The 25,319-nt window shown below is 47.5% G+C and overlaps 1 protein-coding gene across 2 annotated transcripts in view; it reads right to left on the reverse strand.

Annotated features, from left to right (window-relative positions):
* Nucleotides 1-25,319, reverse strand: part of SSH2 (slingshot protein phosphatase 2) — a 134,620-nt gene that overhangs the window by 30,639 nt on the left and 78,662 nt on the right. For both annotated transcript variants that reach the window (XM_084650844.1, XM_084650843.1), the window contains 2 exons: nt 6,681-6,784; nt 1,471-1,535 (listed from right to left, as the gene is read on the reverse strand). In XM_084650844.1, the coding sequence (XP_084506970.1) occupies nt 1,471-1,535; nt 6,681-6,784 (169 nt within the window). The remainder of the gene's footprint in view (nt 1-1,470; nt 1,536-6,680; nt 6,785-25,319) is intronic.

A 25,319-nucleotide genomic window follows, 5' to 3' on the forward strand; every position in this document is an offset into this window, starting at 1 on the left:
GTGCATGCTCATGGCCTTCTGCACCAGGCCTCTGGCTTGTTTGGGCTGGGTTATTCCACGTGCAATTGCAAAGTACTTGCCGGTCTCCTTTTTAAACTGAATGTGCTTTGCAGTCACATCAGCTGCTTCCTGTCGTGTGTGTAAGGAAAATCCAGGAGGAAACTACAAACTAGCAGTGCTGGAATGTCTCTCCTGGTGCTTGGCTAGCCCTGAGGGGGAAGAAACTGCTGTGGCAGATTCAAGAGATGAACCCAGACAACACAAGAGAGCCCATCAACGCTAATGTATGACAAGAGAACCAATGAAGATCTGTGAAATGTTTAGATATTGCCAGTCCCTCCGGCCACCACTCTTCTGTTTCTGGAGGCATCCAGGACAAAGTTACTAACGCCACCACTTCAGTTCCATAGCATCTTTCAACTGAGGATCTCAATGTGCTAACTAACCAACAAGTCTTTGCTTATAACACCACGGCAATATAGGCAAGAGCCATACAGGGATTACTTCTCCCACTAAGGAAATGCAGTCACATCTGGGGTAGTACATGGTAGCTGTTCAACAGCCCACAGTAACACCATGCAATGATGTAGAAAGGGAAAATGAGAACCCCAATGACTACAGGGGGGTATTTCAGGTAGGCTAGATGTAATCAGTAGGGCTCTGTGTCTGTCATGGAGGCTGTAGAAGTCACAGATTCCGTGACCTTCCATGACCTCCGTGACTTCTGCAGCGGCCAGCGTGGCTGGCTCTAGGGCAAGCTGCTTGGGCAGCCCTGCTGCCAACGGCAACGGCTGCTGCTGGAGCAGTCCCGGGGACTGCCTGAGCAGTGGCCGGTGCAGCTGGCCCTGGGGACTGCCTGAGCAGCAGTCCCTAGGCGGGCCCCCAGCAGCGGTCCCAGGACGGCCGGAGCAGCTGCTGTCAGCAGCTGGTGCCACTGCCCCCCTGTCCCCCGCCCAGCAATGCTCTCCATACCCAGGCACTCCAACCGCAACAACACCCCACCCCCACAAAGATTTAGTCACGGGTATTTATAGTACAAGTCATGGACCGTGAATTTTTGTTTATTGCCCATGACCTGTCCATGACTTGTACTAAAAATATCCTTGACTAAATCATAGCCTTAATAATCAGCAATTTAGACACCAGAGTAATGTTCTTAATTCTTATGACAATTGCTACAGGATCTTTAATGACCACAGGTGCTCAGGACATGAGTCACCAAATGTATGCAAAACCCTTGAGTCAAAACATTGTCCAACTCCTTGTCTCACTGGACAAATCAGCGAGCTGACTGCACCTTTCCCTTGTGAACGTCTGGGCTGTAAACAAGTTCCCGGATTTCGATAGCAAAGCCACTGAAATGGATACGTACTGCAGCTTTCATTGGTCACTCTGCAGCACCTCTCAATGGAACCTAGCCACACAGTATCCATCACAGATTATTTATCATAAATCAAACAGCCAACCTACCAGTCGAATGTTGTCTTCAGGGCGGAGGAGGATGAACATGGCCTGCAGGTGCTGCTGGAGATCCCCTGAAGAAGAGAGAGAAGGTGAGGACGCACATAAACACTTTTAGTCATGTCCTACCTCCTGGCATCTCAAACATCCCCTGGGCAGATGCTGTCCTGGCTGCCGCCAGCTCCACCTGTCTTTCCACTGAAGTGACTAGCGTCTCTCTCTCTCTCTCTCTCGTCAGCTCTTTGCTCTGTGCCATTACCTGGCCTGATCTTACCAGGCTCTCTGGGTAATGTTTGTCCCTCTCAGCCCTGCTCCAGGACACCTCTGAACACTCCCTTTATGTCCCAGCCCCATTCTAGTCTTGTGGGTCCCACATCTGGGTTGTCCCATTAAGCTCACCCAGCCCCGTGATTGCATTCTGGCTCAGGTAACCCCACAATGTACAATCCACACCTTGCATAGAGCAACCCCCACGCAACAGGTTCCCGGGCTGCCCGCCAGGGATTATCAGGACAGCCATTAATGTTAGCTGGAAATGCGAGCTACTGGTTTATTGGGGGCACTGAGAAAGGATGAAGGCGCTATCCCAGCTGCTCAATACATTAGAAGCTCGTTAATAAGAAAGGGAGTGGAGTAGCACACGTTCCCAAGACAGCAGGCATTCACAAACCAAACCCAGATTAATTCCCGGCCTAAATCTATTCCCTTTGCACTTCCTTGGAGGGAGAATTTGCAGCAGTGCAGCTGCTCAGCACATGGAGAAAGAGGGATGTGTCTCCAGCAAGCACCTCACTCTCTATGAAACATCAGCGAGCAACACAGCCTCCAGAAAGAGACCCTCTCTGCAACACCCACCTGGAAAAGTCACCTGCAACCCCAGGGAGTGGACCAGCGGCCTGCCAGGTGGCAGCTACCGCAGAGGAACAGGGTTCCATTCTTCCACCCTCTCCTTTCTCACGCAGACGGAAAACTTAGACTAGTTAACCAGCTCCTTAGGGAAGGACAAAGGTTTCAGTGGAGCAAGTGATCAGCACTATAAAGTCTTGTGGACATTAAAGGTTATGGAAACCTTAGTCCAGTGCCTCCTAGTGACAGCATACTGCACTGCCATGCAGGGAATCTGGGGCCCCTAGGTTTCCAAGAAGGCAGGGGCTGGGAGAACTGGAGAAATATTGCAGCTGGTCCTTGGGCGGGTACCTTACACTGCTCCAGAACGGCTCCCCGTCACCCGTAGCGCTGAAGAGATCTAGTGGCAGCATCTGGCCCCCTCCACCAAAAGGGACTTGAACACAAGGGGAAGCTTGGAGCTTGCTCCCAACCGTACAAATTTCAGCATCGGTCCAAGAGCCTGTCCTAGGACAGCGTTTCACTGGGAAGGCAAGGGGCACTCAGCTGGGCAGGAGAAGCGAGGAGACAATCACTGGAAGTTTTGAGAGACTACTGCAGGCAGATTGTTTCCTTAAACAACAAGTAGCCCTGGACACAGATAACAGGGTGAAACTGGCCCATCAATGGGATACACACAACTCTCTGCACCTTCGTCGTTCCTGGGAGATAGATTTCCCTTCGCTCTCAACACTGCAGACTCCTGGCGCTGCCGGTCAGCCATCAGAAATCACACGAACTAGTACAAACTGGTTAAGACGACAGCGTTTTCCCCGTGGGGGAGCTCAGAGTGCCAGCAGTTCTACATCTCCCTTGCTCCAGATGGCTTCTGGAAGGAGCAACGCCTGGAGTCTGATGCCCCTGGCGCACGAGGGCTTCACTCACAGTAAGTGGCTAAGAAAATGAAATACTCTGTGCCCCAAACCTTTTCCAGATCAGATTAGACAAAACACAGCTACAGCCCCTAGGGTCTTTAACAATCAGCCACTGTTTCCTGCTGGAGCTGCAAACTGCACCTAGCAGGTGAAGTCCCTAGGTACCTGATATTGCTAGCTTCCCTCCCAGCTGCTGACTTCAAGGAAAGACAGAGCAAGTTGCCGAGCAGGTTTCTCTCTCTGGGAGACTCTGAGTGGCCACTTGGGGAGACATTTTATCCTTCTGATATGGAGGGAGATTTTCTGTATTTCCCCAAATTTCCCTGTTGGCCAACAGCCCACTCAACCCTGGTGGAGGCTTTAAACTTTATGCCAGAGAGAGATACAACATCCCTGGCCAGCTTCACTCCCCTTACATGCCCCATGTGAGCGACGCAAACACCAGCCGTTACACATCCCAAAATGCTGAGCAGGACCTGGGCAGAGGGGTACACCATGTTACCCTGTTATCAGGCCCTGTCGAGCTGGCACCACTGGCATTTCCAGGGCAGCTGCCACATCTCTAACACAACCCCCAGCAGGGCACCGTGGTAACACAGGACTGATTTTGTTTAAACCGGGCTGACAGGTGGGGTACAAGCTACCAGCCAGGATGGGAAATTGGACTTTTCTAACTTTAAGTAGCCACATCACCTTGGGTGTTTACATCTTGGGAAGCCGCACTCACAGAGTCCAAAAGAATACACGTTAGCTCCCTTCACATAGGGGATTTTGCCAGGCACCACCTGGCAGTGCTCAAGAGGGAGCCATCGGCAGAAGCCAAGCGTGGAAGGCTGTTTTCTTAACTGGCCAATCTGCCAACTAGTCAATTTCCCCCTTTTTGGGGTGATGCTACTAAAAAAGCCATGGGGCTAGCATTAAATATTTCCTGTTGTGAAATAATAAATATCTTGTTTGCAGGGACTCCCCCACTCCTGCTTAATGGGGGGGAAGAGGTTAGAAAAGCGCTCCTTCTCCATTTCCCTCAGGGCTGGGAAAGAAATCTGCCTGCCAGAATTCTGTGTGCACCAGAGGTTAGCAAGCTCTGGTGTTGAGCCAGGCAAAGGCCAAGAACGGAGATGGAGGTTTTGTTTCCGTATACTCTGCTCACCACCAGTGGCTGGTTCACAAATTGGAACCATGTTGTGTCCAAGACTGTACAGCTCAGAACTGTTCTAACTTGTGCGGTGTAGTTGATTTCACCAGGCAACGATAAAAGCAAGTACTACTACCTCACAGACATTCTTAACGGTGTGCACAGATATGAAAGGGTATACATAATACACAGACAGGGAGGAACTGGTTGAGAATTTGAAAGTGGGTGAAAGTGATCATGAAATGATAGCGGAACGGTAGGAGGGAGAACAAAATAAAGAACAGATTTCAAGACGGCAGACTTTAGCAAACTCAGGGAGTTGGTAGGTAAGATCCCACGGGAAGCAAGTCTAAAGGGAAAAACAATTGAAGACAGCTGGCAGTTTTTCAAAGAGACATTATTAGGGGCACAAGAGCAAACTATCCCATGGCGTAGGAAAGATGGGAAGTCTGGCAAGAGACCACCCTGGCTTAACCAGGAGATCTTCACTGATTTAAAAATAAAAACAGGGTCCTACAAAAAGTAGAAACTAGGTCAAATTACAAAGGATGAATATAAACAAACAACACAAGTATGTAGGGACCAGAACAAAACCCAGGTCAACTGACTCCCAATCCGGTGCTCTATCCTATAGGTCACGCTGCCTCCTAGAATACAAAATACAATTGCTGCAAGTGATCTCCCCAAAGCAGGTTTGCCCTTGCAGAAATTTGATCTCTGCAGACTCCATATTCACTGCATGAGTGTTTTCTTACTCAGGCAACTGTACCCCTGACCTAAGACAGCGAACCTTTTGGAAGTCGGCACTAACACATGGAGTCTGGGCACCAGAGAGCCGTAGTTCTGTTTATGCTACCACTGCATGATCTAGTTTGGCCAGGATCACACCTGAATTCCATCCAGCTGGGATAAAAGATGATCCTCTCCGCACAGTAAAGCTAACAGAGCATATGTCAAGCAGAAACTTGGGCTGTAACTGTGCAGAGTACTTTGGAGAGTGAAAAAAGAGACAGGTCAAGGGATTAGTTCTAAAAGATGCTGGTCCCACTTACATACCACAGACAGAATCACTTAAATCCTCAGCCAGAGAGACTGGCTTTAAACCAACATTCAGCCCATTATATTTTCTTTCAAAGGCAGGGGTTTCATATGCCCCACCCCAGCCTCCCATAGCTCAGCTACTGCTCCTACCACGGTTTTGGCCGGGGGTGAGGGGAAAGAATTTGCTGACTCCTGACTTCCTCCTTAGAAGTGTTACCATTGGGAGTTGGGGCACGGTGCATGCGTGGAGACTCTCACCGATCATCTCTTTGGTTCTGCAGGGTGTGCTGCTGGGTGACGTTCTAACAACACGACAGTGCCATGGAAATCGTGGCTGGAACCAACTGAAGTCACCCTTTTGGGTGCTCGTTTTTTGGCAAGGACAAAGTTGAATCCAGCCTCTCTGGTTTTTGTCTCTGACCCAGAGGAAGTTCAAAGTTCTCAACGTTATATGTCCCCTTGCAGAGATTGTTTAAAGAAGGAAGAAAAAAACCCAGAGACACTGATGCCTGTAAAGTGCCATCCATGAATCAGCACCATGTACGCACTGAGCAATCCTCTTCCCTGCAGCATTTGGGTTTCATTATTCACAGACTGACTTTTCCAACAAAGGATCAAAACAGAAGACAAATCAAGCTTCAAAGAGGGTGGAATTCTGACTCGCTTCATATTATCATTCAGTACACCAATCTATCTGAATAAAAGACACATTAACATAGATTCCTAATACTTCCCACCACCATTCAGAATTAGAAGGTCTTTATTTTTGCTGTCAGTAAACAAGCTGTTTACAGACCAAGGAGAGCAGTTACTCATCCCAGATAATCCCAGGTTCTGGATGTTATGCACCAATCTTTGCATATGGACCCCAATAAAAAGGTTACTGGATACATTACTAATGCAGGATATCATCCTTTGGGGCAGACATATTTGCACTAATGCACTTTCAATAATGTTACTGGATGGGAAGAGTTTGCATCCTTGGCAATTCAGCTGTTTATGTAGAACCAGTGACCACATCGACGTGCTGTCACAATCGCTTCCCTAAATCACCACTTTGGTGAAAAGAGACTGAGAGCTTTGGATTTTGTTGGGAAGGGATTGCTGCACTCAAGTTTATATTACTAGGACCCTCAGGTCTACCAACATGAAGTGTAGCAGCCGTCCGAGATGAAAGCCAAGAGCTGCACTAGCATGGCGCACCATCCCAAAGAGGAGAATTTAAGGGACCAGGCAGTAGGAAAATCCGGGCTGTCAGATGTAAACAGAGGCGGTGTATTTACCTGCATGCTTGTTGCGCCTGTTGTTGATTCTGGGGGTAGACGACCCATTTCCTCGGGGCAGGAAGAGAGCCGCACCTTTCACAGTGAGGAAGCTTTCGCTGATGCTGCAAGGGCAAGAAAACCAATGAGCCAGTAGCAAGGAGAGAAAGCACCATGACAAACAAGGGCCCTGAACAGGGAAGATACTTAAACCCAAACCATTGTGCTGGTGAAGGACAATTAGTTTCTTTCCCCTCTAGAAATACGGCAGGGTTCACAGCATGAACGTAAGTGAGTCATATGTGTAGGGTTACTGAGAGCAATGGTACATAAACAAACTGTAGCATTGCCCTAAGAGGGGTTTTTGATTTGGAAATCTAGAAGTCTGGTAGACATTTCCACGTGGCAATATGTATATCAGTGCTTGAAATCCATAATGTAATGGATTTGGTGAATCCTGTGCTTTGTTGTTCAGAGAGATAGCTGATGCCCCATAGCAACAGATGCCTTGCTTTTGTAGTTAGCTGAAGGACCATCAGTCCGTACAACAGATTAATGGACCATAAAACTCTATTGTCTGATGATTCATGATAATTGACTCATGAAGAGACCCAAATAAATTAAAAGCAAAATCATAATGCTGTTACTTTAAGACACCTTTCATTGGCTTGACTTTGCCCTTAAATCAAGTGACATGAAGAATGAAGTGCACTGCTGAAGTAGCTACATAGAGATTGAGACCCTCTTCTGAAAAAGATTTTATGTTACGAAAACTCTGTAAGTAGTCTTCTTTTATAAAACATACATCTGTTATAGTTCATTGAGGAAAACATGATTCTTAGCACCACTCTGCTGGGATTAAGTCATCCTGGTACACAGAGCTTGGGGCACCTGTTTTACTCCGAACTGAAAGGGGAGAAACCCCACAAAAACATTCAAAAGTAGTAAATCCAAAACGACAACGCTAGAGTAACAGGATGAACTATGCACGTTCTAGACAGGATATGAGAGTCCCTGCCATTGTGCACAAAGGCTCCATGCCTTCCATGAGAAACCAGCTTGCTGGGTTCGTTCACGCAAGAGACTAATAGCCTCTTTACGTGCCTTTCTCAAGTTAAATACAACAGTTTGCGATTCTCCTCTCAAAGGCTGGGGTAATGAAATGGAAGTTAAAACAGCACAAAACCCCTCCACATATTTGAAGAAAATGAAAAAAGTTACAAGAAATGGATAAAAGCTAACCCATGCCAAGTTAGCACGCTTCGCGCATACTTCCTCTTCATAACGGTGGACAGACCAAAGGGCTGTCTTAGCAACCTGATTCATGAAAGCATTTAAGCACATGTGTACAGTTAAGCACATGCTTAAGCCACATTGAGGAAAAAGGCTTTGTAGAGAATTCAGTTGTTATCCAGTGCCAAAGGTCAATGGGACCAGCATGTGCACAAGTGCTTTCCTGAACAGAGGCCTTACTGCTGGATATCCTGACTGCTTTGCAAGACTAAGTTTCAGTAAATACAAGCCTTCTCATCTCTGCTCTAACTCCACACACTCCCATGGGAAGAGTGGATTGCCCCTGCCCTCGAATGGCACCCGAAGCAGGAACTCTCTTTGTAGAGACATCTCAAGGGAGCACCTGAGCCCAGAGCTCCCTCCACTGTGCTATGCTTTTTCACCCTGGCAGTTGTACACTTCCCCAGGGGCCTTTTCCTTTTAGCCCATGACTTGCCAGCTCTTTAGTGTGCTGGTCCAAAACACCAGAATTTCAAGAGGAAGAAAAATTCTTCCTAGATAAAAAAGAATCAAGAATCGTTATTGTGTTAAATTAAAGACGCATCACTGGACATGCGGAACAGATGTTTTCTCATGAAGAAACAGTCCCTCAGATCCTCCCAGGACAAGAATTTTAGTCAACAGCTCTGCTGGCACCATATGACAATTATGTTCTCTACAAAGCCTTTAGGCTACACAATGCCTTGAAGTACACTTTGGACCTACCAAGAAAATATTCAGTTATCTTGAAACCACTTATTTTGTAAAATCCTCCTGCCGGGCCTCACTTCCCCATAACTACATTTTTTCCAGAGTCTGTAATGGCTTCATGCTTCACAGAAGTGTGTTTCTGACTTTGCCACTAGAAGAACAGGTTGCTGAACAAGGCTGCTGACCCACCAGCTAGAGATCATGTGGATAAAGCACAGTTCTCTGCTATGCTGAGCCACTCCATCAAATGAGATTATAGGAGAGCAATAGCTGCTAACGATAAAGGAATTACTTTCCCCCTTCCTCTGCAGCTTCATCTCAAAAGGACTGTCAGACGCGATTGAAGGTTTCCTGCTTCACTAGAAAAAAGTGAAACAGGCACAGACAGTCTTCTCAGCAATCATTTAACCAGCACACCCAGCCACTGATATTGGCCTCCCACTCCACCTGTGCCTGTTTCCCTAGAAGGTTGACTTAACGTGACCATTTATGAAGATACTTTTAGGGGATTAAGACGAACGCACGTGGAAGGCTGGGCAGCTCAAACACTGAATTAAAACCTATTTGCTTATATGATTCAGTCATATCGGTATTAGTCTTCCAGGGACGAGAATGTTCTCCAGCCCTCGTCTATTCTATGGTCCCATGCTCTGTACAGTATGAACAGGGATTCTTGAGGGGAAAAAGGCGGTTGATATTTATTGCTGGGGCGAACAGGCAGAGAAGGAACACACAGTTCAGCATGTTTACTAGATACCATTAAAAAATGGTTTCTGGTATTTCTAGTTCTTACTCCTCTGGGATTGGTGCCTGCCTGAACCAGAGGGGTGCTGCAGAACTACAGGTGTGGAGAGCAGGTATGCCACCCTCCTTCAGAGGGTTTGCCACCTTTGCTATTTTTGTGCAGTTTGGGTCAGTGTTTCGGGACAACTCTCAGCCTGCTTAATCGGTGAGAGCTGGAGCGTTAATCATAGAGGTGCTGCATGGGCCAAGGAGACGTGTGCATGTCTCAGAAGGGAATACAGTCTCCAGTCAGAGAGGCAGAAAGCAGGTTTTTAAGAATGTGGAAAAACAGATTGGTTCTGTGCAGCAGGAAGATAAAGTAACCAGAACCAAGCAGCCGACAGGGCAGGCATCAGTGAAGGTAACAACTCACTCAAAGGCAAGGGGAACTCACAACGATAGAAGCAAATCACATGGTTTAATAGAGTGACTATCACATCCCCACCTTTCTCCCTGATTTAATGGCCAGGGAAGAGTTTTTTTGCTGCAATCATGCACATCTTATCACAGGTGGCCTTCCACCCAGCCCAATCAATAAATAAAATCATTGATAACTGCCTGTACAAGAGACACAGCTGACACCACCCTACACAGGAGTCAATTTCTAAACAATCCACACAGCTGTTGAGGGCAGCAGTGTGACAAAAGGGCAGCTCAGTGCGACCTCATAGGAGGGAGACTCGCTGGTTTCCCAACACTTGCTCTCTTTTCATTTGGAACTCTCATTTTTAAAAGGAGAGGCCAGCCCTGACCAATGGCTCGTGAGCTCTCTCCATCCAGTACCATCACATAGCTGCTGAGAATCTCGTTCCTTTCATTTCCTCCCTGACCTCTGTTTAATATTTGTAAGTTAAACCAAGAATGCAGTAAGTTTCTGGAGTCCCATGAGACCAGGACCGTAGCACTGGATGCTACCTTGTTCCACCCTTTTATGGGTCAACAAACGCAGCTCACCAGACCACGATTTGGAGAAAAGTGTCACCAAGACAAGTCACACTTCCGCTTAGAGGCAGAGAATGTGCCCCGTGGGCCAGATTAACAGACTTTTACTTACAGGGCACCAACTGGTCAGTGATTTCCCTTCCCAAAATCCCCCAGAAGGTAAGTGGAAGTAAGGGACCAAAGCACCTTGCATACTTCCTTGTTCGTATTTTAAGGGCTGGCTGTTGGTTACGTTACGAGAATGCTGCTCACTGTGCCTAGAACATGTATTTCACTATGTCGTTGAGGGATTGGCTAAAACTGCACTGTCCTGAAAAGATGATGCTCTGCAAACCAGCCAGCTTAACGAAGGTACTTGGATGCCTTCCCAGGTGCTGGGAGAAACACGCCTGACATTCGTTGGGGTGCTCACGGCACGAAGGAAAAGAAGACATGGTCGGGTTAACCAGGCCGCACTCTATTAGTCAAATGGTGTCCAAGGCTCCCAGCAGGGATGGCCCAGGGAAGCCACTCTCACTCTCTGCCAATCCCTGGGGTGCTCCCACCACAGGGGGAGCCAATCACCGCACTAGGAGGTTATTGGAGCACCTCCACTTGCCCATAGGATCCCCCTTTTTTGGGCACCGCCATAAAGCCCATTGGTAGGGCAGTCCCTCAAAGGCAGCATCCCTGCCTCTGGTTTCCATTTGTCCCCAGGGAAAAGATGTGTTGCCCCCCGCATCTGGTCAGGAGATGCCCTCAGGATGTTACCTTCTTGGATCCGGAGCCCAAATCAATGACTCCCGGCACTGGAGTAGCCACAAATTGCAACTAAATGACTCACATAGGACCAAGCCGTGCCCTCCGAGGGGGACAATCCTACCCTCCCGGTGCCCTAAACCCAACCCCTAGGTTTCGCTGCAAGGAAGGTGAAAAATTCAGCCTGCCTCAGACAAACCTGGTTGTTTGGAGAAACATCTGTGCCCAGCCACAAGAGTCTGCAGTGACCTAGATAAGGGAGGGAGGACAGGCAGGCTGAGTGCTGGAAACCAGCAAACTGGAAGTGGCCCTGAACACAGGGCTCCAAATCTCATGCCAAATCCCGCAAGAGCTCCAGCTCACCCTGGAATGTGGGGGTGGGAATCTTGAGGGACCTGGCTCGTCCTGGCCTTTTTGCCCTCACCTATCTCGGGAGTCACCAAACTCACCCCTCACCGGGCTTGGGGCCCTCAATGCACAGTTTGTTTTTAAATAGGATGCCAGCCACGCAGCCAGCCACCACTCCCAGGCCATACAAAAACCTACTTCTCCCCACCTGAGATGATGCCCGAGATGCTCGGTGTTATTCACTCGTTACACATGCAAGCTGGCCACAGCTCCAAATACACTGCTAAGGAGAGTCACCTGTTTTCACTGTACTGTGAACAGGTATTTAGTGCTTCCAAAGAACTTTCCATTTCCAAAGCACTTTACCCGCTCTCCTGGCCATCTGACTGGGACACCAGGACAACTCGTACGGCTTCTGCTGCTGCCCCCACTTCCTACTGCATCCCCCCAGCACAAAACAGTGCAAAATGCGTCTTTATGGATGGTGCTTTATAAAGAAGGAAAACAGCTGCTCTAAAGCAAAGCAAGGAAATCAGGGAGGCACCTGGGCTGCTTCTGGCAACATCTAATACCAATAAACCTTAATGAGGCTATTGAGAGTCGGAGGAGAGCTCTCCAGTCAGTTCTGCTTATTCATCAGAGCAGCTTCCTTCCAGCGGGCTTGGTCTGGACCCCAGCCCTTAGTCAGGCACTTACCAAAGCAGCCCACCTGACGGGGGACTGAAACAGCCACTATGAAAGGTGCAGCGAGAGGTGGCGGAGGGAAGACTTCCCCTCTCTCCTTATGACGGCAGGCGCTCTGAACCAAGCTGCTCTGCAAAAGACAAAGCCCCCAGGCTTTGTCAGCTCACTAACCACAAGTGCCATGGGGCAGTCAGGAAGGGGACCCGCGTGACAGTTTATTGGAAGCAGAGCTTATTGTTCAGAGGTCCTTTTCTAAAAATGGGGATTCCAGATATTTTATATTTGAATACCCTCCCCCACCCTGTGTTTACAGCAAAATGCCAAGTTTCTTTGCTAGTCTATGACATCACTCGCTTGGGCTCTGCAGAAATGGATTGGAAACTGTGGCCAATATGGAGAGCAACTGCCCTGCAAGACAAGAGGCTGCCCTTCTATTTCTGTGCCAAGTCAGGGGTAGCTCTAGGTCACTGTGACAATGGAGTTATGCTGTAACCATGGAGGCCTGTAAGCTGCCGAGCAAGAGAAGATTTCCCTAAAGGCCATCTCTGGGGACACAGCACTGCCTGGCAGAGGAGTCTGGAGGCCAGGGCCGATGAGCAGCCCACGTTGCTGGAGCTGTGCCTGGTACAAGCAGCTATTTCCAGGTAGTTTGTGCTGCAGCTCTCTGCCCCACACACAGGGCTGCCCCTTGCAGCTCCAGATGGCGGCGGTTAGGATTGTTAGAGAAGGGAGGTAGAAAGCTAGAGGGACTGACAAAGCAAGAGGCGAGTCACAGTGCGTTTACGGCTTTCCCACAAGAAATGAAACAGCCCGCAAGTTAGCATGTATGTTACTCAGTGACAGCATTCAGCAGACAAAGTGCTACGCAGCCCGCAAGTTAGCATGTATGTTACTCAGGGCTAGTCTTCACTGGCAAGCTTTAACGTGGCTTGTGTGGTTGCGGCAGAGCGCTGAGAGAGAGCTCTCCCAGCGTACTAAAAACAACCACCTCCACAAGGGGCGTAGCCAGTGTGTAGCAGACAGGATGGACACAAGGTGGGAAAGGGACGTGGAGGCACTGAGAGAGGAAGGCACTTGACCTAGCATTCTAGGCCACTGGAAAGGTCAGGCAGAGACTTCCAGGTCCCCAGACTCCCAGTCAACTGCCCTAGTACCAGACTATGCTTTCCTCTCAGAAGAGCTACGTCTATTTTGCTACAGTACCTGGCTCTGGAACTCACGTGGTGGGCGAGAGTGCATGTGTATTTACTTTAAAATTTACACTCTGCTCTTCCAAGTTCTACTAGGTCTGATCTCTCAACGGATCAATTTCAGTCCTAATGCTCAGGCTCCTTTAATCTACGATTTAAAAAAATCAAGCCGTAAGAGAGGGACTAGCACTCCACCAATGGCTAGGAAGAGCAGCAAGCATCAATCCCAAGCCCCTTCCCAAGGCTGCAGAGCTAGAAAGACAGGGCAATCCAGTACTGCACACAGCAGGGTGTTAGAATGTACCCGAGCGAAGAGAACTGCACATTGAATGTGTGACACTGCGTGCAGAAGAAATGCAAAGCGAAGCGGGACCAACCAACACGTTTGTCCCCCTGCCCCCAGGTCTCAGTTCCTGTATGGGAAGGGATGAGCCAGTCACAGAGCATTCCCTTCACCTCTGGCTCAACACCAAGCCCATGCAAAGGTGCATTTCCATCACCACTTCAGCACAAAGAGGAAACTATTTTAAAACTAACCGTGGGGGGTGGGAGGCGAGAGAGACAGATGGGAACACGACACCAGAAGTTCTTGGTGTACAGAGGATTAGTCCTGCTCCCAAGGGTATGGCAGTCCCACCAGCTGGCGGACAAGTTACACCCGCAGGCAGCAGAGGGTCCTTTGTCAGAGCAGCATGGGACAAAGGGCAATATGAGGGTGCATTAATGGCAGTCTGCCCCCGAGGCTACTGCTGTGGTGTGTTCTGCAGGCAACCAGAGCAAGTGCATCAGACTAGAGACAGTGCTCGGCCCACTCACTGCTACACTCCAGACACTCCTATGGCTCCCATCCTAACAGCAGCGAACACCACACCAGCAAGGAGTGTATCCGACAACACAGCAGAGAGGGAGGGGAGGACTATTACCCTCACTGACAGATAGAGAACTGCAGCACAGAGAGAATATGTGACGTGACCAAGCGCACCCAGGATCTGTATGCAGGGAGCTGACCCCATTTCCCACAAGTCCCAGGACAAGGCTGTCCTTCCCCAGGCTCCTGCAACGCCTGAAGGAAGGAAGGAAATCAGAAACAGACATGGATGTTTTGGAAACAATTCTGCAAGTTTAGGAGATTCCAAACATTGGGCCTCTCATCAGACGTTTGCCAGGACAAAGCAATTTGCTACCCATTTCCCCCTGTTATTGTGGTTTATTTGTTTTTCAGCAACCTTTCCTTCCTGCCCCTCTGTGCTGTGCCCGTCTTTTGAAGCCTCAGGTTTCGGTCACCACCAGAGGAAAGTGACTGCACTAGTGAGTCATTTCGTAGAGCTATTCTTGCGTTCCAGTTGAAGTTTTGCTTGTGGCTCCTTGTCACAGGCACTAGGGGATTTCACGCAAACTGCCAGGCTCCTAGGGCTGTATAAAGCAGAGATAACACTACGAGGCCCACAGGCTACAAGTGCTTATTAAAACTCACTGATCAAAAGCTGGCATGACTGCAGGCTGAACCACACGAGACTAGAAAATGTGTCCAGGCAGCCCAGTGGGGTTAGTTGACACTATGCGCCTGTATGCTCTAACCCCAGGAACAGAAAACAGACCAAGTGCCGAGCAGCAGACAGGGTGTGGCTTACCGAAAGGGCACTGTGACACGTCTGTGAAAATGGCAACACTAAGGCTGAGGGGAGAACAGGGAAGTGGTATTCTGACAGAAGTCAAGCACTTGCCATTCTGCACTTCTGCAACTTGAGAAACAGCATGGGGGAAAACCAAACCAAGCGTGGGAACCGAGCTCCGACTCACAGATGTTTGACGCAAACTGCTTTTTTAGCAACATCTGCACTAGTACAAAGCTTGAAAACAAAGGAGTTGTCAACAGGCATTTCCTCTGCTGGGAGGTGGGGCTGTCTCCAGGGAGTGAGCGGTGATGAAACAGGCAGACACCACACACTCCAGCGGTGTATACATGGTGGAACAGCATCGCCTGCCCCCTACTCCACCTCAATTAAGTCCTTTTCTACCTCGACATCTTGGCTAACATGGAGGGTATCTGCAGAAGCTGCTCATGGGCCACCAGGCACTCTCATACCCTAGTGATGAGATGCCGTACAAACCGGAATGGACTGGAAGGGCTCGGCTGGTTTGCGTTAGATTCCCCCTGCAGACCAAAGAACGTTTACAGCAGGAGCAGCCTAGGAGAACTCTCCTCTCATGCATATGTAACAACCCTCCCCAGACAGGGAAAGCGACTGGCCCAAGATCATGATGCAAGCCAATGGCAGAGCTGGTGACAGAAGCTAGGAGCCCTCATTCCCAGGCTTGGGCTTGCACAATTAGCTCGTTCTTAGCCATCTCCTGGGTCTACAGCTGACAAATCCAATACATCACATATCCCTGAGTTCGTTGGCGTCTGTCCTTCGCTTCCCTTTTGCAAGCGCGATTGGCTCTGCTGTTTTTCAAAACACAGTCATTGTGAAAAGTGCAGCGCCAACGCTCCCTCCAGCAATCCCTCTCATGAGAGAGAAGCGAAGGGCAGATGTCAAACGGAATCGAGGCCATTAAGTCCTCGGAGGAAATGCTACCAGCCTTCTGGGCCCATCGCCAGAGCAGCAGGGCTGGTGCAGGCCATGCCAATGAACCACCAGCCACAGGGGCCCTACAACGGGAGCTGGATATTTACCCCTCATGCTCCAGTCCCCCACAGAGCAGCGCACAAGCCCAGTGGTGATGAGTTCTCTGGGGAACCAAGGTGTCTTTCCTTGTATCCTGGCTCTGGCTGGGCCACATGGCAGATCCCTCATACTCCATGTTTAACAGGAAAGCCAGGTTATTCCCGAACTCCCTCTGTGCTGACACAGATCCGCTCCAGACAAGCTGCTCTCTCTTTTCCACAGGACTCAGTCCCCCATCATGTACAGGCCAGAGAAGTTTTGGGGAGAGGGATCAAGTGACTCTGGAGGGGCCGAGTTCGACACAACACTGCGGCTGCAGAGAACAGGAGAAGCTACACCGGAGGCTAAGCAAAGGGCTCTCATCTCATCAGCACTATCAGAGCTGCTGCCAACAAGGGTGTGTGTGGCAACACCCTTCATTGTTCTACAGCCAATACTTCAGCCCACGCAGATGCAACAGGTCTCAGCACTGTCCTGCGGACAGCCGCAGCACCCAGCGCATTCCTCCTCCTTTTCACAGTGCCCTGAAATCAGCTGGGTCGCAAGCATGCAGACCCCCGTCAGGTTCATTCCCTTGCAGGCACACATGGAACGTATTCATTAAAGGAACAATAAAGATGGCTTCTTTAAAAACCAGACTCCAGAGAAAGGAGTCAAACTCACTGTCAAATTTCAGCAGCTAGTGCAGATGACGTCAAAGCCTGTACACTTCCCCTTTACCTTGCCTGCCCTCTCCAAGGCTCCTATGAACGAACGAGCCCAGCAATACACCGCCCGCCCCTCCTAGCTCAAGGAAGCCACATAGCAAGTCCCTTCACGTGGGCACAGATTCCTGCTTTGACTCTACAAGGCAGAGAAAAGGTCTGTAAGCCCAAACAAAAAAAAAATACAGCTCGCCCACCCTAAATATCTAGAGACATAATGCACTGACCCCCAAGCTGGTGTACAAGAGCTCACTCCTGAACTGGTGGCCAGCAGCTGAGCTGCAATCACATCGAGAAACTTATGGATTTTACATGCGATTCTCCCTCACATCCTCTCACTATCAAACCGTCTGTTGCGTTTCCTGTCAGCCAATGACCTCAAGGTCAAAGAGGAGCAGCTGAGAAAGCTAACAAACTTCCTGACTCTCTCTCACACATTTCCCATGTAGCTCATGGCTTGGCAAGAAGCACTCTAGGAAAAGCCAGGGTTAATACCTTGAACCAGAATTGTGACTGTTGTTTTAGGTGAAATTAGCACCTTGATTATCCTCTTGTCACGGGGGACTTGATGTAAATTCAGATAACAGAATCTCCAATGTAATTAATACATTTCAGGGGATGCGACCTTGCCGTGTATAATAGGCGGTTTTGTCCAATTCTGCTGTGACATGGTATGAAGTAGAGTATTCAGTAGGCGGCAATATAAGCAACAGGTAATTCAGAAGATGGATGCAAGCTCCCAGAGAGACCAGGCCTGTGCTACAGACTATACTGGTAGAACTACATTGCTCAGGGGTGTGAAAAACCCATCAACGCAGCTACCACCTCTCCGGGAGGTGGGTTAACTATGCCAACAGGAAACATTCTCCGGTCGGCGTCGGAGCATCCTCACTTGCGCCGATGCAGCGTTTTACGTGTAAGCTCAATCTGTGGGAAGGCCGACAGGATTCCTTACACAGTGCAAACAACTAGCCATAATAACAACAAAGAAAGGTTTTGGGTTCATAATATTAAAGCCTAAGAGAACCTGGCTTCAAGATAGCAACAATCACATGACTCTGGTCAAAAGTCACTTAATTTGCTTCAGTTTACCCATCTGGAAAATTGAAACCAGTTGTCTGTAAAGTGCCTTGAAAGGCTTGAGAGAGGCACAAAAGCATTGCTCTGACAGCACTCCCAACTCAAATGATTCTTTAGAAAAGGGGTGGATAAAGCAATATACAGCTGACACTGAGAAACTCTGGTATTAAATATTTACAGCAGATGTACAATACCATGCATTTTTTAAAGTAGTGATACGGACTGGAAATGAGGAAGCAAAAGGCGCTTGGTTTATATGATACCATCTCCAAAGACTCTTAGGTCTCCAAGTCAAGAGATTCCCAGACTAAATCCCTACATGATATATTCTTCTAGCTCTATATATTGTTTAAATATCTATGGACTTCTAATATACATACTCAGCCTTGCTAAGCAGAAAAGTTATACCCAAGGGAGTGCTTCTAAGAGTTATTACCATATGCTCCGTGCTTATTTAAATACTTGGTTATGTCCAAGACTAGCTGGCTTTCATTCTCTAAGCAAAGAGATAAGATGTCCCTTCGGTGAGAGTTTGAATGCACTTTAACCAACTTGGAAAAATCTCAAACAGCAGAATTTATTCTTCATGTCAAGGATCAAAAAAGGCTAAACAAACTGCCAGTTTAGTTTTCTTAAAATTAATCCCCATTTTACAATGCATCTTCTCCCTTTCAGGATTAATACAGACAGTCCTGGAGGGCATTCTTTGAATTGTATCTTCATTTCCCTAGTCACTAAAGGTTGAAAGCACAGCTTCCCCACGCAAAGTTTGTTAAAGTTTAACCATCCCTGAGCAGTTTGGTACAATACCTCTGACCAAAACCCATTACTATCACCTCTGCTCCAAATACATTTAATTTTTAAAAATTTGGGCACAAACTTCTCTCTACAAGCGTGTAGCTGCGTGAGATTCCCAGCTCCCCCAGACCTAACCACGTTTGGTCTGGCTAACAGAGCCCCATAACTTTAAACAAAAGAGACACTGTCGCTTTAAATATTATTGTAACAGAAGTCAAGTGAGACACACTGAGGTCAACATACTGTCCCTCTCCATATTAGTTCAGTCCAGGGCCATCTATATTTAGCCAAAGCATGCTCAACATGACAAGGATGGGAAAAGAACGGAGACCACTGACTCTCCTGAATCAGAGTACTGGCTGCATCCCCTGTGAAAGGGATGATCTGGACATCAGCAAAGCAAGCCCACACAATCCTCCCCTTGCTGGCACAGAGCTGTATTTGTATCTTGTCTTGATTCACACCCTCCCTAAAATCTACACTAGTCCCTAACCCTACCGCACACAAATCTGGCCTTGCACCAACCGATACCGTTCAATGGATGTGATTCAGAACAGGCAGGTTGAGGATCACCGGGACAGTGACAGCTGCTTGAGTCAGAGTTGAAACGTTCAGTCTGTTGGGAACGCAAATAAAGAAGTTTACTGCCTGGGCACCCCTGCTGCATTGGTAGCAGCTTTGGTTACAGCTGCCAGACTGAGTGCTAACAAAGATGTGAGTTGGACGATGCTAGGCAGCAGCAAGAAAAACCAATACGGATGTGGGTCCAAGGAATAAAGTACAGTAAAGTTAGATGTTGGTTTTGGGTTATTTGAATTTAAAAGGGAATCTTGTAAACGCTGCATTTGGGGCCAGTGCAGACCAGACACGCAGCTGAGATGCAGTAGAGGTAGCCTTGTCTGAACTGTTCCCGCCCTTTCACCTTAACTAGCTGCAGCAACAATGGGAGCTCAAGCATGGGTAAGGTCCAGGCAGCCACCAGCACTGTGAACACGGTCATGTAGACCTCCTTCAGCAGGTACGGACAGCATGGTGCTTGTGTTCGTGACCACCTGGCGGTCCATCTGCATGAGTGCTCTCACCATTGCTAACACGGGTGCAACTGACCCAGTGGCAGCAATGGTGGGAAAGTTTAGGGGACAGGGAAGCTACTGCACCTTGAGGAAGTGCTATGCCAGAGCCCCAACATGAATTCCCTGAGCTGCTGGGAATGCGGGATGGATTGTAGGAACGACATTTTGCAATGCAGCTGCTGGGAAGACAGGCTGCCTCGGATTACGGCCTCCAAAGAACCTTGCTGGTAAAAACAGAAGTCATGGAGTACTGTAAAAAGGTCACAAAAGTCTGTCCATCTCCATTCAAAGTGATCAAAGTTGCAATTTTAAGGCTTTCCTTTGCAGTGAAGAGAAGCAGACGCTTAGTTACATTTCTAGGATTTTTTTGGGGGGGGGGGGAAGGAGGAGAGAAAGCGTGTGAGTGTGAGTATGTGTAGAAGAGGCTCATGTATTCCGATTTATGAAGTAGCAGGAATTTCATTGTTCAGTGGTTTACCTGTTGCAACGTTTATACTCCCACTGCATTTTCTGTTCTCCACATCCAGCTGGTGCTCACCTGGCCCTACAGCTGAGGCAACCTTTCCCACGGAAACAAGTCAGTTTGGAACTTAACAGCCCATCTGATTACCAAACAGGGAACTACTGATAATTAATATTAATTTACAGTAGATTAAAAAAAGGTGTTAAACAGATTTTCAGGGAGAACGGTCATTTGCCAGACTTCTCTCAGCAGCTCCTGGTTCGAAACTGGGAGTCACAAGGACCTTTGAATGGTCTGGTGATGTAGCCTGTAACCAAGTTACTGGTTTGTTCACCTTCTACGCTGTCATGGAGGGTACTCCAGCTTTGCAAATCTGAGAGTGACTTCACTTTGTGCAACAGCAGATTCCAGTGAAGGGAAACACTTCAAACAAAAATGTTTCTCTTTTAATGTGATTAAAAATAATGCCCTGAAATTATCATTAATTAGCAAAGACAAAACAAAGGAAGACTTTCCTTTATTAATGAAGCAAACATTTATTTTATATGTGAAATCCCTACACGGAGACTGTCACTTCACTTTGGTGTCTTAAATTGAAAGACAGCATTTCCTTTGTATTCTTTAGGTCAACACATCTGACCTTTCTGTGTCAAGCAGCAACACGGGTTTATTGTGGATTTAGGAGAGTCTTTGCTCAGTAATTTGTCACTTTCAAATGCTAATAGTTTAATCTACTGGATCACGATCAAAAAATAAAAACTAGCCAGGACATTAAAAATCAATGTTCACTGGACTGCCAAAGAGTAGAAAGCAGTAGAGAAAAGGGACTGATAAGCTGTATTTGATAGTACATTGCTATTATTAGGTAGGCAGGTCACTTCTGTTCCCAAAGACCTCATCCCAAGGACTTCTCTGCCCTAAGGAAGTTCGTAAGAATTTTCTCTGCATAGTCCCATGGTGCCAGATGCAGCACAGAGAGGTGGGAAGGATTTTTTAGCTACTGCGGTGTCTAACTGCACTCTGCGTACAAGCAGCGGGCACCACTGGCAACAGCACATCATATCATTAGGGTAGCTAAGCCCGCCAACATTCTCCCAGTGTAGACGCACCCTGTGTGATAACTATTAGGATCCAGAGTAACAGCCGTGTTAGTTTGTATTCGCAAAAAGAAAAGGAGTACTTGTGGCACCTTAGAGACTAACCAATTTATTTGAGCATGAGCTTTCGTGAGCTACAGCTCACTTCATCAGATGCATGCCGTGGAAACTGCAGAAATCCGTGAGTAAACCTCCCAGTCAGAGGCTGAGATGTACCAGAGATCTGTTTTAAAATGCAAATTCAGCATTGCTTCCCATGCCCCTCCAAGTCTGCATGGCAAGTTTTTCTTGGCAGCGATATTGCCAATTTTCTCTTGGCTCCTTGGCTAGGGATCAACTTACCAAGACTACTTCATTCCCGAAATAACTTCCATCACTCACTCACCACGCACCCTTTAAACCAAAGCTGACAGACTGTGGGGTGAATCGCATTGCTGCTGTATTTCGAGTCTCATTAAAGGAGGCTCATGCTGGGATTAGAAAGGGGCTGGAAGGAAGAGGGGATTTCTCCAGAAGAGAAAATGAGGGACCTTCGCCTGGCTCCCAAGCATTGGCCAATGGGTGTGATAAAGATTTAAACTAAAGAAAGTCATTTGCCACAAGGAGGCAAAACAACAAGCATTCCTGTGATTTTCCCCAGAATGCAAAAGAGAAATCCAATGTCTCCCCCCACCAAAGATGTAAATAAAGAATCCAGAGAGGGACCTGGGTAATTGTTAGACACTCCCCTGCAGTTCTATATTCACAATGCCATGGCACAGCTGTAAACTAACTTACTGTTGTGGTCCCCCATAGAATCATCGAAAAGCATGGCTGGAAGAGACTTTAAGATGCCATCAAGTCCAGGCCCTGTGCTGAGGCAGGACCACCTAAACCTAGCCCATCCCTGACAGGAGTTTGTCAGACCTGTTTTTAAAAACCTCCGGCGACGGGATTCCATGACCTCCCTTGGCAGCCTGTTCCAGAGCTTCACTACCCTGAGAGTTAGAAAGTATTTTCCTAATATCTAACCCGAAGCTCCCTTGTGACAGATTAAGCCCATTACTTCTTGTTCTACCGTCAGTGGACACAGAGAACAATTGATCACTGTCCTCTTTATAGTAGCCCTTAGCATATTTGAAGACTTATCAGATCCTCCCTCAGTCTTCTTGTCTCAAGACTAAACATGCCAAGTTTTTAACCTTTCATCATAGGTCAGGGTTTCTAAAGCTTTTATCATTTTTGTTGCTCTCCTCCGGACTCTCTCCAATTTGTCTACATCTTTCCTAAAGTGTGGTGCTCAGAACTGTACACAGTGCTCCTGCTGAGGCCTCACCAGTGCTGAGTAGAGCAGGACAGTTATCTCCTGGATCTTACTTATGCCACGCCTGTTAATACACCCCCAGAATGATATCTGCCTTTTTTGCAGCTGCATTACATTGACTCCTATTCAATGTGTGATCCACTATAACCCCCAGATCATTTTTAGCAGTACTGCTGCCTGGCCAGTTATTCCCCATTTTATAGTGGTGCATTTGATTTTTCGCTCCTATGTGAAGCACTTTGCACTTGTCCTTATTGAAGGTTCATCTTGTTGAATTCAGACCAATTCTCCAATTTGCCAAGGTTGTTCTGAATTCTAACCCTGCCCTCAAAAGGGCTTGCAACCACTCTTAGCTTACCTTAGCGTAAATGTAAATTAATGAAAACACTGCCAAGTACCAGACCCAGGACTGACCTCTGCGGTAGCCCACAAAATACGCCCTCTCAGTGTGACAGTGAACCACTGGTAAGTACTCACGGAGTACGTTTTTTCAACCAGTTGAGCACCTACCATTCCATTTAGACCCCATTTCCTTAGTCCTCATGACACTCCAGTTAAGGCAGTGGTGCACAAACTTTTCCAGTCACGCCCCCCCTTGCTATTAACAGAATCTGTCCAGGCCCCCCCCCCATTACTACACAGCCAAGGCTTCTTCAGCAGCAGAGCTTGGGCTGGGGTCAGAGCTGGGCTAGGGTTAGAGGGGGAATGAGGGCTGAGCAGAGGCGGAGTGGAGCTGGGTCTGCGAGTGGAGTGGGGTTGGCAGGGGATCTCGCCTGGAGGCAGAGCAGGGCTGGGGTTGAATGGGGATGGTGGAGAAGCTGGTCTGGTGGGTGAAGTGGGGCTGGAATCATGGTGCTCCCTCTCCGCCCCCCAAGAGATCTGGTCTGGGCCCTGCACCCCACAGTTTGAGGACCACTGAGTTAAGTGGTCATCAGCACTTTGATTACAAACCCATTTTTAGGCGTTTCTAGCTCAGCTTAAAAAAACCCCACAATACAGCAAAGCTTAGCTGACAAGGCCTCAGTCATGAAACACTTAACACACATTTTAAGTCTTTTAAAAAGCCTTTGACAAAATCCCTCACCAAAGCCTCTTAAGCAATCCAAACAGTCATGGGATAAACGGGAAGGTCCTCTCATGGATCAGTAACTGGTTAAAAGATAGGAAATAAATGGTAAGTATGGTCAGTTTTCACATAGCAGGGTCCCCCAAGGATTGGTATTGGGACCTGTACTGTTCAACATATTCATAAATGATCTGGAAAAAGGGGGTGAACAGTGAGGTGGCAAAATTTGCGTATGATACAAAATTACTGAAGATAGTTGAGTCCAAAGTTCACAGCAAAGAGTTACAAAAGGATCTCTCAAAACTGGGTGACTGGGCAACAAAATGGCAGATGAAATTCAATGTTGGTAAGTGTAAAGTAACACACATTGAAAAAATAATCCCAACTATACATACAAAATAAGATCTAAATTTGCTACCACCACTCAGGAAAGATCTTGCAGTCATTGTGGAGAGTTCTCTGAAAACATCCACTCAATGTGCAGCGGCAGTCAAAAAAAAGTGAACAGAATGTTAGGAACTATTAGGAAAGGGATAGATAATAAGACAGAAAATAATATAATGACACCATATAAATCCAGGGTTTGCCCACACCTTGAATATGGAGTGCAGTTCTAGGAGCCGCCGCCCCTCTATATATACACAAGAACAAAAGGTGCAGAGAAGGGCAACAAAAATGACCAGGGGTATGGAATAGCTTCTAGATAAGGAAAGATTGACAAGACTGGGACTGTTCATCTTAGAAAAGAGATGACTAAGAGGGGGGATACGATAGAGATAAAATCATGAATGGTGTGGAGAAGGTGAAGAGGATAATATTATTTCTCCCTTCATATAACACAAGAACCAGGAGTCACCTGATCAAATTAATAAGCAGCAGGTTTAAAACAAATGTAAGGAAGTATTTCTTCACACAACGCACAGTCAACCTGCGGAACTCATTGGCAGGGGATGTTGTGATGGCCAAAACTATAACTGGATTCAAAAAAGAACTAAACTGGTTCCTGAAGGATAGGTGCATCAGTGGCTATCTGCAAAGATGGTCAGAGATGCCACTGCATGCTCCCTTTGGTTGTCTCTAAGCCTGACTGCCAGAAGCTGGGACTGGATGACAGGCGATGGATCACTCGATAATTGCCCTGTTCTCTTCATTCCCTCCAAAGTATCTGGCACCAACCACCGCTGGAAGACAGGACACTGGAAAAGGCTCATTAGTCTGATCCAGAATAACCACTCTTATCTAAGTTTTATGTTACAAGAGTGCTCAGAACTCTGAATTTACAGATTTCCCGATGTTTGTACACTCCCACAAAGCTCAGATGGTAACTTCTGACTTAGGTGCTCTTTGTCTTTTTGAGAAATACAAGGACTTGAGTGAAGAAACATTTGAAAATTAGCTATCAGACAGACTCATTTCAAACCACACATTAGAAGTGGAAGGATCAATACAATACTGGATGCAGCTGTGTACTACAGACCTGAAGAGAGCCTCTCTCCCCACCTAGCAGGAACAGAGCATGCCATTAGGAACAGGTCTCCTAAGCAGAAATTCAATTGATTTGAAGCCCCTGTAGACCCATGCAACACGTTTTATAATCTGACACAAGGAGGAAATTAAAGAAATTACTATTGCAATCATGAAATGCTACCAAGAGCTCGGCAATTCAAAGTGAAAACTTGCCCCCTACCCATTGCTAACTTTGGTGTACCTTTCCTTCCAAAGACCCCACCGCCTGATGC

Source organism: Lepidochelys olivacea, assembly GCF_965140295.1.
Source record: "Lepidochelys olivacea isolate rLepOli2 genome assembly, chromosome: 17".
In the NCBI taxonomy this organism is placed as follows: domain Eukaryota; kingdom Metazoa; phylum Chordata; order Testudines; family Cheloniidae; genus Lepidochelys; species Lepidochelys olivacea.